The sequence below is a fragment of the Monodon monoceros genome, unplaced genomic scaffold, assembly GCF_005190385.1.
Source record: "Monodon monoceros isolate NGI ecotype Baffin Bay Population unplaced genomic scaffold, NGI_Narwhal_1 Super_Scaffold_20, whole genome shotgun sequence".
NCBI classification, from domain to species: Eukaryota; Metazoa; Chordata; class Mammalia; order Artiodactyla; family Monodontidae; genus Monodon; species Monodon monoceros.
The window spans coordinates 69,612,937-69,627,059 of record NW_021703777.1 but is presented as its reverse complement, the minus strand read 5'-3'; the positions used below and the strand labels follow the sequence as shown (position 1 = coordinate 69,627,059).

General features: G+C 36.7%; 1 protein-coding gene across 2 annotated transcripts in view; it reads right to left on the bottom strand.

The window, feature by feature from the left end:
- Positions 1-4,453: 4,453 nt before the first annotated feature.
- KCTD8 (potassium channel tetramerization domain containing 8) overlaps positions 4,454-14,123 on the bottom strand; it is a 255,935-nt gene continuing 246,265 nt past the window's right edge. The window contains exon 2 of one of the 2 annotated variants that reach the window (XM_029234535.1): positions 4,454-5,484. In XM_029234535.1, coding sequence (XP_029090368.1) covers positions 5,024-5,484 — 461 coding nt within the window. In that variant the 3' untranslated portion in view covers positions 4,454-5,023. The remainder of the gene's footprint in view (positions 5,485-14,123) is intronic. The other variant, XM_029234536.1, reaches the window with a different exon arrangement.

The window sequence follows — 14,123 nt, the reverse complement described above, 5'->3', positions numbered from 1 at the left end:
TAGTTTATTTGACCACTGACAAATTATCAGTAGATTGTCCAGAATAGTCAGCCCACGTGAGATCAGTGGAAGGACAGCCCAGCTGATCTCAGTCCAGATTGCCGATTCTCAGAATCATGAGCTGATAAATGGTTGTTGTTTTTTTAAGCCACTAAGTTTTGGAAGTGGTCTATTGTCACACAAAGGTAAATTGATATGAAGCCACTGTATTGAGGGCCTATAATGTGATACTAAAGTTTTTGGATTTTATTTTCAAAAAGTGGGGGACTTCAATATACTATCAATGAACAGGGGAATTTGAAATTAAAAACACACTACCATTAACATTAGCACTCCCTAAAATGAAAAGCTTAGGTATAAATCTAACAGAATATGTACAATCTCTGTATGAGGAAAACTACAAAACTCTGATGAACTGAATCAAATAAGAACAAAATAAATGGAGAGATATTTCATGCCCATGGATAGGAAGAGTCTACATTGTCAAGATGTCAGTTCTTCTCAACTTGTTCTGTAGATTCAATGCAATCCCAATAAAAATCCCAGCAAGTTTTTTTGTGGATATCAACAAAGCATTTCTAAAGTTTATATAAAGAGGGAAAAGACTCAAAATAGCCAACACAATATGGAAAGAGAAGAACAAAGTTAGAGGACTGATGTGATCCAACTTCTAGACTTACCATAAAGCTACAGTAATCAGGAAAATGTGGTATTGTTTAAAAAAAAAAAAGACAAATAGATCAATTAAACAAAATAGAGATCCCCCAAATAGACCCATATAAATATAGTCAGCTGATCTCCAACAAAGAAGAAAAGGCAACACAGTGGAGCAAATGGTTTTAAAACAACTGGACGTCCACATGCGAAAAATGAATCTGAACACAGACCTTACACCCATCACAAAAATTAATTCAAAATTGATCACAGACCTGAATGGAGAATGCAAAACTATAAATCTCCTAGAAGATAACACAGGAGAAATCTTGGGTATGACAATGACTTTTTTAATATAACACCAAAAACACAATCCATGAAAGAAATAACTGGTAAGCCAGACTTTATTAAATTAAAACCTTCTACCTGTGAAAGACAATGTCAAGAGAATGAGAAAACAAGCTACAGACTAGGAGAAAACGTTTGCAAAAGAAATATCAGATGAATGACTGTTACGCAAAATACATAAAGAATGCTTAAAATTCAACAATAAGAAAACAAATAACTGGATTAAAAAATGGGTCAAAGACATTAACAGGCATCTCACCAAAGAAGACATATAGGTGGGAGAAAAACATATGAAAAGATGCTCCACATTATGCATCATCAGGGAAGTGTGAATTAAAATGATGAGATACTACTACAAACCAATTAGAATGGCCCAAATCTGGGACACTGACAATACCAAACGCTGATGAAGATGTGAAGGAACAAGAACTCTCATTCATTGCTGGTGGGAATGCAAAATGGTACAGCCACTTTGGAAGACAGTCTGGCAGCTCCCTGCAAAACTAAATATCCACTTACCACATGATCTAGTAATCACACTCTTTGGTATATACCCAAAGGAGCTGAAAACTACATCCAAACAAAAAGCTATATATGGATGTTTATAGCAGCTTTATTCATAGCTGCCATAACTTGGAAGGAACCAAGTTGTCCTTCAGTAGGTGAATGGATAAATAAACTGTGGTAAATCCAGACAGTGGAATATTATTCAGCACTAAAAAAAAAAAGAGATATCAAGCCATGAAAAGACATGGAGGAATCTTAAATGCATATTACTAAGTGAAAGAAGCCACATCTGGAAACGCTATGTACTGTATGATTCCAATTATATAACATTCTGAAAAAAACAAGCCTATGGAGACAGTAAAAAGAACAGCAGTTGCCAGTGGTTGGGGGAAGGGTGAGGAATGAATAAGCAGAGCATGATTAGGGGGGCAGTGATGATTAGGGGGGCAGTGAAAATACTCTGTGTGATACTATAACGATGGATATGTGTCATTATGCATTTATCCAAACCCCCAGAATGTAAAATACTAAGTGTGAACAATAATGTAAACTATGGACTTTGGGTGATAACAATGCATCAATGTAGGTTCATCAATTATAACAATGTACAATTCTGATGGGGGATGTTGATAATGGAGGAGGCTGTGCATATTGGAGGGTAAGGGGTACACGGGAAATTTCAGCACCTTCCTCTCAATTTTGCTGTGAAACTAAAATTGCTAAGTTCTTTAAAAAAAAGTAGGGAGCCTTAAAATGACTATGCAATACAATTGTGTCTACCTACCTGCAACCTGACACAGCACAGCAGCTGTTATATAAATGTTTTCTGTCTTGCTAAGTTGCACCTTTCCTGGTCCTATGGCTAGAGAGAGCAGGATTTTGTTGGGCCTTGCTTCTTCTGCACCTGTTAGTATTGCTGGGTTACCAGCTTCAGCAATATATAGACAAAAAGAAAACCCAAGAAATTCTGTCACTATGCTGTTTTTTGATCCCAATGCTTCTAGCCAGCTTTCCTTCTTTTATGAGCCTTTCAGAGCCTCTTAAGTGTGTTTGTATATAATGTCCAGGGTTTTCAGTTATACTTAGTGGGAGAAATAAGGAAAAGTATATCTACTCCATTTTCCCAAAACTGAAAATCTCACAATTTCACTTTTGTTTCCTTTTCTCATCTTAGTTAGTACTCAATTTATGTTTCCACTTGAACTAATAATAAAACATCAGGTCACAAGTTAAGTAAATACTGTATATCAAACGAAAGGTATTCTCCCAAAATACTCAACTTCAATGACTTTCCAGCTCTTTTGACTTATGGTGATCCGCCAGATTTTATCTCCTGATTCTTTGGAAAAGAAGTTTTATACAGCAGTTTTAGTCTAACTCATCTTTAAATTTCGGAGTCTCCTTTTCTTCAGGGAAGAGTCCTCATTCTAGCTTCCTCCCTTGATTCTATGGTAAACCCAATTGGGACCAGCCAGGATCTAGCCTCTGGTGAATGTGTAATGATTTGGGAGAATCAGACCATAAGCTTCTTCCCAAGGGCAATAGCTCGTAATTTGTATTTCTTGAATATGTTGTTAACCTTTGAGCCAAATGTTTGGTGTATGGTAAGTGCTCAACAGACTAACAGACAAATTCTTACCATTGCAATTCTATTTGAAGTTTTGTGTTGGGAAAAAATAGAGTAGATGTGAAGTGTTCTTCAGATCTATTCCCTGCCTTGCACTGCTAGGCTTTGTATCACAGGGGGATCACCTCTATTAAATTAATTTTCCTAGGCTCCTTTGCGAACTGCTTCTACTTATATTGGGACAATGGAAAGTGTTCGTGGGGAATTGGAATGTGGGAAGCTAGGACAATTTCTCCCCTCTCTCTTTGTTTTGGGAGGTATCTTTGGAAGTGATTCTGACTCCTTAGTAGACAGAGCTCTTTTTATTCCCAATCTTTTTTTTTTAATTGGAGTATAATTGCTTCACAATGTTTAGTTTCTGCTGTACAATGAAGTGAATCAGCTATATTTTACATATATCCCCTCCCTCTTGGATCTCCCTCCTAAACCGTCCCCCCAATCCCGCCCATCTAGTTCATCTCAGAGCACGGAGCTGAGCTCCCTGTGCTATACAGCAGGTTCTCACTAGCTATCTATTTTACACATGGTAGTGTATATATGTCAATCCTAATCTCCCAGTTCATCCCACCCTTCCCTTCCCACCATGTCCGCATGTCCATTCTCTATGTCTGCGTCTTTATTCCTGCCCTGCAAATAGGTTCATCTGTACCATTATTTTAGATTCCACATGTATGCATTAATATATGATATTTGTTTTTCTCTTTCTGACTCACTTCACTCTGTATGACAGACTCTAGGTCCATCCACATTTCTACAAATGACCCAATTTCATTCCTTTGGATGGCTAATAGTCCATTGTATATATGTATCACATCTTCTTTATCCATTCATCTGTCGATGGACATTTAGTTTGCTTCCATGTCCTGGAAGCAAGTCTCTAGCTTGTCAACATTAAGGTTGAACATATCATTCTCCAGTTGGGGATTTTAAAGGAAAATTGAAGACAATGCAACAACTGAATATTTTAAAAGAAGAGTCAATAGAGATCAAGGAATTCTAATATATTTTCCTTTTTTTAAACAAATACATAAAGCTCTTTACCATTTCCCTCAATTATTTTGATTAACGTTATAGTCAGATCTTTCAGAGCATCATTATACCAATTTTCACAGCCTGATGTAAGGACTCATTTCACAGAAATAACCATGACTAGCATTAATAGATGAATGTCAGTGTCATAACACAAGATTATAAGGCATATTTACATCATCTTAACATACATACAGAACACCATACACATACACAAAAAAATCACAGATCCAGAACAAATAAGATTCAGTCTCCTAGACAGCTTACATTTATAGGCTTTGCCTGAACCTTTCTTTTTTTTTTTTTTTTTTGCTATTTTTTCATAATTTTTTTCTTTCCAAGCAGCAAACAAATCTTCCCTACGTCTTGTGAATTATTTGTAACATTGTGCTCATGCAAACATAATACTTGTTTTATTGCATTAACATTTAAACAGTTTTGGATTTGGGTCCCCAAACCATGATCTAACATTTTACTTGATGTGGCTTCATCCATATTGTCACTTTACTTGGAGTGATATGATGATTTTGTTTTTGGTGAGTTACAAAATGACAAACATGACCACAGTTCAAAAATCAAGATTCTAAGCTTCTTGGTCATGCACATTTTGCTTTCATTCTTGCAAAACGGTTTGAATCAGGAACATCATTTGATTCAACATTTATGAGTTTTCTCTTTTAAAAATCATATTTCTAAAAACAACAACAAAAAGAATGAAAGAAAATACTGTCCCACATCCACTGTTCACAAAAAGGAAGAGCAGCAAAAATCACACTGACCATTGTTAGTACACAGTCAGGTGGTGACACCGTAGTAAACACTGAACGTCATTGAAATACTGCAGGAATGTGATAATTACTATAACCCATACTTCTGTAACAGTTCAGACTGCCACTGGCGTTTGCGCTCTGGAAAATAATCTGGAATGTGGATTTTTTTAAAATCCTGAATACACTTTTTCATTTCTTCTTCCACACTTAGCTTCTCACAGACTTTCTTTTTGGAAAGATTGGTTTCCCGGGATTTGCTGATGAGCGTCTGAAAGAGTTCACTGTTTCTGCGTTTGTCTGGTGGGGGCATCCATTGCACAGGTGCTTTTTTGGAAGGACGATCCAATGTTAAGGTGTTAGGTTGGTGAGCTGTCGCCTGCTGGGCACTGGGTGGGTTGTCCTGGGGAGTGCTTGCCTCTGAGTGGCTGTCACAACTGGAAGTGGAGAGCTCATTACAGGAAGTCCCACTCTCACTTCCTTTATCTGTGACTTTGTCATGTTTCCTATCTTCATGCTCTTGTTTAGGTGACACTATTTTCTGAGATGGTCCTAAAAAGGAAAAAAGGAGTAGGAAAACTGAGTAAGAAGTGGGAAGGTCAAATTAAGCAAGCTTTATATTTTTTATATTAAACCAAGAACATTTAAGAAAAATGCCGTTTGTTGCACTAGTTTATATTTGAAGGATTAAATACAACACCTGGTGTTGTTAATGTATATTGAAACATGCAACATGGTGATTAATTATTTATAACAATAAAATTCGGGAGGTTTGCTTGATGAGCATTTATGCCATAAAAGATTTTCAGTAACTTTATGCCAAAAGAGATTTTTGTTATTTCAGTTACTAGTTCCTGAAATCTGAAAAAGATACCATATATAAATATTTTGCTAGTCCCATAACTATTTCACTAGACAGTTCAGTTCTGTTTTAGCGAATGGCATTAGTTGTCCTTTGCATATATATTTCACCATTATAAAAGCAGAAAGTGGGCTTCCCTGGTGGCGCAGTGGTTTAGAGTCCGCCTGCCGATGTAGGGAACACGGGTTTGTTCCCCGGTCCGGGAAGATCGCACATGCCGCGGAGCGGCTGGGCCCGTGAGCCATGGCCGCTGAGACTGCGCGTCCGGAGCCTGTGCTCCGCAACGGGAGAGGCCACAACAGTGAGAGGCCCACGTACTGCTAAAAAAAAAAAAAAGCAGAAAGTACCATTGCTCTATTTTACAAAGTAGCAGCATTCTCCAGGCCCAGAAGTGCAATAGCATCATTTGTGCTTCTAAGAGAGAGGCTGGTTTAAATCTCATCCTCCATCTCTTAATCTTGCTTCCTGTCTATTTCCTTGGAGAGAATTATGAAAATGATGTAAAATACATATGTGCCTAATATTATGCTGAAAAATAGGGTTGAAATATAGTATTCTCTTAAATTAAAAGGCTTACCATTTGAGGTAAATTACCTAGGAGGACAATTTTCAGAAAGTGATAGTTTGCCAAGACAATTATTTCAAATACACAGTTTATTTCCAAGAGGGAGCATATATTATTCTCTTTGACTCTGCTGTGGGATTAGGACCTCCATCTAACATTTATTGAATACCACCACATACCCAGAACTATAATAAAACCTTGATTTAACTGGAGCCCAACCATTCAGAAATACAAGTTACCCAAATCTTATTTTTTTCTTGTAGTCAACTTTTATGAACAAGTTATATAAATCAGAATTGAAGGGAAAAGCATCAATATTTTAAGCAATTGCCTAGGGGATTCTGCTGTGCAGCCAGAATTGAGAACAACTGATCTAATTCAGAGGTTTCAACTTTAGCCACATATGGAATTACTTGGAAAACTTAGATTATTGATGCCTTGGTCTTAACCCCAGACATCCTGCTTTAATGAAATGCTACCTGACCATCAGGTCATTTAATAAATTCAGGTGATTTCAACATGCAGTCAAGATTATGAGCCTTTCCTCAGTCTAACATACATGAATTGAGTTAATAAACAATATGAATAGTTTATATAAGTCAGAAGGTGGGGAAACAAACCAACAAGAATACTTTTCATAATAGCACTTACTAAGTACTACCCACTGTTGGATGTTATCACCAGTTTTCCTATTTAAAATCAGAAGAAAAAAACATTGATACCAGACATTTAGTTGAGTGGGATTAAAGATTTTTAAAAGCTTTAGAACCTTTTGGAGTGATGAAAATATTCTATATCTTGACTGTAGAGTTAAATACAGGACTGTATACATTTGTGAAAACACAGAATTGCAGAGCTAAAATGGATGGGTTTTTCTGTATGTAAACTATATCTGAATTAACCTAACCAAAAACATACAAAAAATCCAAAAAACTTTAAAGAATGTGTACTTATTTGAGAGACGGTGTTAACCAATATTTCATACTTCCTTTGTCCACAATACAGTAAAAGCAGAACAAATGCAGACGCTTATGAAAGCTTAGTAAGAAAGTGCACTAATACATTTCAGAAGCATTTGCAACCATGGATTAAAGAAAACAAACACAAACAGTTGTTTCCTTTAAGTCTCTGCCATTTTCATTTATGGTAAGAGAGAAAGGGGGTGAATCTGAGGGATGGGGGTGGAGAAGATACACTTCCTAATACTCCTTGCTGACTTACCCACATCCATTCTGTACCCTCCACTGTCTTTAGTGGCTGATATGGGCACAAACCATGTCCTTAGGCTCCCCTGCCTTGTGGTTTTCAGTTGGATTCAGCCAGTGATAAAGACTGGCAAGATCATGCACTACCTGACCTCACCCCCAGGATTTCTGTGATCTGGTTTCATCTTTGGACCAAAAGGCACAGCCCTGTCTGGCAGCTCTCTCCACTTCTCTCACCTTCCCCCCCTCCCTCTGCCACCCCTCTTTCTGGATTCCATTAAACTAGGCTCACATCTTCAGGCCTACAGGTATCAACCATTTCCACTGTAACTGGCATGAAGGTATCGCCTACACTGTTACAAACTGACAATATTCAACTGTGCTCAAATTACTCAACTGGATATGCTTTCTCTTTCTTCTGGGACCTTGACTGATAGACCCATACCGGTCATTAACCATCCATTGACTAGAAGGGTGTTATTTGTAGGATCAGTTTTTTTTAGTGGCATCAGGTTTTAGTGGCAATAATATTGAAAAGGGAGTGAGTTTGAAGTCCTACTGAACTGGAATCAAATTCCAGCTCTCTGGCAAATAGTCTTGTGGCCTTGAGCAAGATACTTAGCTTCCCTAAGTCTCAATTTCCTTATCTATAAAATGGTAGTAGTAGTACTTCCCTCATAGGGTTATTTTGAGATTAAATAAAATACCATACAAAAGGGCCTAGTACAGTAATTCTCAACATTGAGAGTATATCATTGTAATTAAAAAAAATGTACATATGTTCAGTCCCATCTCTGGAGATTTAAAGTTTGCTGAAGGGTTTGTGTGTATGTATTTATATGGAGGTCAGAGTGGTGAAGGAGGTATAGCATCTGCTTATCTAATTATCTTAATGGCAGAATGTGATCCCAAGCTGGCATGATGCCCACCAGCCTAGTAAAATGTAGGATATAAATAAATGGTTTTTACCCTTTCTGTCAATCTTCTGCATTTCTTTAACCAGAAATCTCCATAGAGGAATCTAAGATTTTCATTCCCAATAATGACTAAAGGATTAAATTGCAAATACCTGGGAAAACCAATTTATGTTTAAGGATAAATGATTGATGAGAATTTTTTTCCTGTTAATAGGCAGGGGAATAGAGCATTAGATAAAGATACCCAGGCAGAAAAGTAATAACATCAGAGAGGAAGACAGTACAGAAAGAGGATACTAGGTACCTCCAAAGCAAATGGTTCATTCTGTTTTTATTCACTGGGGAAAAACTGTTTAATGAGCTAGGCTAGCTGTTTATATACAGAGCTATATAAAGTCCATGTGTTAACTAAATAAATTACATATATACAGTTATTATGCCTAATGGCATTATAATTTATTCATGGAAATAAGACTCTTCCCCATCCCCTCCCCGAAATACACACAAGCAAATGCAGACTCCACAATACAGTAGGATGCAACATATGTATGATGGAAATGGATTGCTCTTGTTGGTAGTATAAGATGGAATCTCAAGGAAGATTTCTTTGAAGAAGGCATTGATCAGTTTAGCCAACAGAATTTTATTGAGCACCACTACGTTCCAGGCACTGTGCTGGGATCTAAAGGAAGCACATAATGGGTGCTCCAGTGAAGTTCACAGACTATTTTATGGTATTTTATAACATAAAGTGTTTAAAATGCATGCTGCACTGTAGAATATCTTCCACTATAGACTTTAAACTCTATGAAAAAAAATGGAGGTGGGAACCCGAATTTTCTATGGTCTTAAAAGCACCTTTTTTTTTTTTTCCAAAAAAGAACTTGGAATAGGTACAGATATTAACAAGAATTAATAAATTTACACTTTTATTTCTCATCCCTCCTACTTCTTAAGTTATCTTTGGCAAGATGGACTCCCAATCAAGAGACCAAATAGGTTCAGATGTTTACTTAAGAGAAAATGCATAACTTAATTTTGTCCACAATTTTTGGTTTGTTTTTGAAGTGTAATTGGTCTACAGAGCTATGTTAGTTCCTGTTACACAACATAGTGATTTAATATTTCTATACATTCCAAAGTAGTCACCACAATAAGTCTATTTATGTCACCATACAAAGATATTACATAGCTATTGACTATATTCCCCACATTGTACATTTCATACCTGTGAGTCATTTATTTTGCAACTGGAAGTTTGTACCTCTTAATCTCCCTCACCTATTTCCCTTATATATACCACATCTTCTTTAGCCATTCATGTATTGATTGGCACTTAGATTCCTTCCCCATCTTGGCTATTGCAAATAATGCTGCAATGAATATAGAGGTGCATGCATCTTTTCTAGTTAGTATTTTCTTTGGGTAAATATGTAGGAGTGGAATTGCTGGATCATATGTTAGTTCTATTTTTAAGTTTTTGAAGAACCCACTTTTTTTTTTCGGTATGCAGGCCTCTCACTGTTGTGGCCTCTCCCATTGCGGAGCACAGGCTCCAGACACGCAGGCTCAGCGGCCATGGCTCACGGGCCCAGCCGCTCCGCAGCATGTGGGATCTTCCCGGACCGGGGCACAAACCCGTGTCCCCCGCATCGGCAGGCGGACTCTCAACCACTGCACCACCAGGGAAGCCCAAGAACCCACTTTTGAATGTATAGAATACTATGATAGTTCTTTGTATAAATCATTAAGGGTAATAGTCTCCTTTTGATTTATGTCAGAATTTTTGATGAGGCATAATATATTATATATTATAAATGCTATTTGATTAAGCATACTTTAAATCATTACTGATAACAGTGGATTGAAATTGGGACAAAGATATAACAATAAAATGATTTATGTGTTTTTTATGACATGAAATGTAAGAAAAATAAATGAATTAAGAGGAAATAATCATTTACTCTGGTTGCTTAGTTTTCTGTGGATGCCTGCTAATTGTAGGCTTCCAGGGATAGTTTAAAACTTTACGTCATTCCATTCAATGATCCAAAGCCGCTTGAAATGCCTTAGCACAACATGAATAATAACTTAAATAGCACTAAGTCCTGTATATATGGGAACAGCATGATTGTCAGAAACTTCTCTGTGTTTCTTCTGATAATAATATAATCAAATATATATCTAAGTGATCTTCCTAAAAGCATTTTGCCCTCTGAGTTGCAGCACCAATCAGACAGCATAAGAAAAGAAAATGAAGTATGATTTGGCGGCTTAATCAGCTGGGCTTTCTTCCATCACATAAAGAGACTAATGAATAATTATTAGAATAGGCAACAAATCAGTGAACAAGCAAATCTCACACCTATTTAAGATTTAATTTTAAAAAGGAATTAGTTATTTAAAAGTCCAATATATATGTGCAGCTAGAAACTTTCCAAAAAGTATTTGGAAAATTAAATCTTCCACTTTTCATTTGGCTATGTGCCATTAAATAGACTAGGATTTTCATCCAGGAGTTGATTGTCTTTCAGGGGGATTTATAGCCTTACCTAGGAGACCTGCAAGCCAGCTACCTAGGTCATGCTGCTCCACAACTAATTTTTAAAAGAACAGTCAGTACACACATGCACACACATGTAACATACATTCTGTTCCTTTATTATGCTCACATCTTTCTTCACTGTGGGAAAAGCCTTGGAAGATCTGAGTCTGAGCTTGTCTCAGCCTCTCTAGGCAAGTACTTTGTGCTGGTCATATCACCTCTCTAATATTTGATCTTGCTGGTTAAAATTTTTGGCTTGGCCCCTAGATTCATTTATGTTATAAAGTTCTATAATTCTAAATTATATAATGAATAGGAAAGACTTTTCCATGTAGTAAAATTCTAATCAAATATTAAATATAAAACATGAAAGAGTCCCCATTAATAGAAATTACCTCTTAGAATGGAGAAACAAATTCAATTTCAACTTAAGTACTTCACAGAATTACAGGGTTCAAGGATAACTTTCTTCCACGTTCGTTGATAGGAAGGGTAGTTCTATAAGACATTACCAACTTACATTTGTTTCATTAAATCTACCCTTGTTACTGAAACACCAGCAATGAGAATGATGCTTAAGGCAACACAGTGCAGATTGGCTGAGCTCACATCCTAGTTCAAGGACTTACTAGGTGTGCTTTTTTGGCCAGGTTACTTACTTTCTTTGGGCCTCTGTTTTCTCATGTTTAAACTTCACTGAGTTGCAGCAAGGATTCAGTGAGCTAGCACATGTGAAGTACTCAGGATGTGCCCGGCAAGTGTAAATGCTCACAGTGTTCGTTATTATTATTATTGTACAGAATAAACATCCAGTGCTATTTGACTATAGTATGGCATAGCCGTTTATCTGAATATTGACAGTACTGAATGAGGAATCCAAATATTTCCATTCTAATTTTGGTCCACACATAGAACCCATGAACATATGAATTTCAGGCAAGTCACTTACTTCTCTAAGCCTGAGTTTTTTTTTAGTCTATTAAAAATGAAATAAGAATAGTAATTCCGGGGCTTCCCTGGTGGCACAGTGGTTGATAGTCCACCTGCCGATGCAGGGGACACGGGTTCGTGCCCCAGTCCGGGAGGATCCCACGTGCCGTGGAGCGGCTGGGCCCGTGGGCCATGGCCGCTGGGCCTGCGCGTCCGGGGCCTGTGCTCCGCAACGGGAGAGGCCACAACAGTGAGAGGCCCGCGTACCGCAAAACCAAAAACAAAAACAAGCATAGTAATTCCTAGTCATATAGCCATAATAAGAAAGGAGATAATAGATGTCAAAGCAATTTTGCTGTAAAGTTCTCTATAAGTGATTTGAGAGGCTATTAAGTATTGAATTCTCATGTCCAAAAAGGAACTTATTTGAGAAAATAAAACATAAACGCTCTCTTTTGAGTTATTAAAATGTGTGAATTAAAAGTAGTAGTAAAAACATTACATTAAACAAAATATGCTACATTGAAGGCATCACAATGGGCCAAAACTTGTAAAACTGGGCAAAATGGGGTTTTCAATTAATTACATTGGGTTTTATTACACTGATAGAAAAAGGAGGAAATGATAGCTTTTCTAAGTCATTTGGGTGAATAGTGTCGTACAGAAATTAATCATTAATACTTTTATCTTTAAAAAAGGCACGTGACTACTGGGCAGTGCTGGGTGTAGACACATTCAGTACTAGTACTTCCTTATTTTTTTCTCAGAATACACAGGGATTTCCAAGTAAGGTCTATGTGGATAACTGCACACTTGAAAAAACCTTTTATTTTAATCTCTTTACCTGCCTAGTGATGATAAAAAAGACTGAATATGTAAAATGTGTTTTCCACAGGCACAATTCCCAGAAGGGAAATTACCCTTTAATAGTACTAAACTCAATGGTGTGTGAATGGTTATGTGGTACTTGAACAGAATGAACCAATCTGTCTTAAATATTAGCACCACATGCCTCTAAGTATTAAGCAGTTTAGTCAAAAAAGGAAAAAGTCCATTTCAATTTGATAAACATTTGTTGAGCAGCTACTATGTACCAGGCCTCACAGTGTTAGTTTAAAGAGGAAGGACACACACACACACACACACACACACCACACCACACCCACCCACACACACACAGAGTCCCTGGAATCAAGTAGTCCAGGCTTAGTGTGACAAGCACAGTAATGCAGGTATATCTAAAGTGTGAATGGGACAGGAAGGAGAGAGCAGAAGTAAATGGTGATTGGAATGAGCTAAGGAAAGGGGATCATTTTTAATTCATCAGTTAAAATTTGCATATAAACTATAGTCAGCCCTCCTCTGTATCTGTGATTCCCCCCTTAGCTGAAGTATTGAAAACTAAATTGAAACTTAAAGATCATATGGGAGATGCATTCATCTTAGAGTAAAAAGGCTATTTGAATGAATAAAAACTAATTTTTATTTATTTATTTTTAAAATTTTTTTATTTTTATTTTTTTAAAGTTTTTTTGTTAGTTAATCTATTTTATACATATTAGTGTATATATGTCAATCCCAATCTCCCAGTTCATCCCACCACCACCACCACCCCACCACTTAAAAACTAATTTTTATATGAGAAAAATTAAACTCATTTCTTTATGTTTTTTATAATCTCTACTATCATTACTTGACCACTTCTATGAATGAAAGTGAATAGGAAAGAAAAGTAAAGAAGGGTAATTTGAAAAGAGAAACATTTTGTGGTATTCTTTCTTCCACACTGACATGATTGGCCACTAACCCACTCTTCTGATTCTTCTTGTACCTGTTAACTTTTTACTCTATCTTTTTATTTACAGTGTATCTCCCTGTCCTTAAATTGTAAAGGCCTTGAAGACAGAAGCTGTGCCTTTGTAGCCTATCATGAAGCCTTCATCAGAGTAACTGCTTAACCAAATTAATAAAATGAAAATGATCTTCACTCCTCTGAATTTCTGTAGTATCTACTACTGACTGAATTTCTATAGTATCTACTACTGACTATATCATTTGTTTGGTACTTAGCATTCACTACCTTTTATGTTATTAAATATTCACCTAAATGACCACTGAGTAGTAATGATGCTCCCATAATCCACACACAAATGTCCGTTCCGAAGTC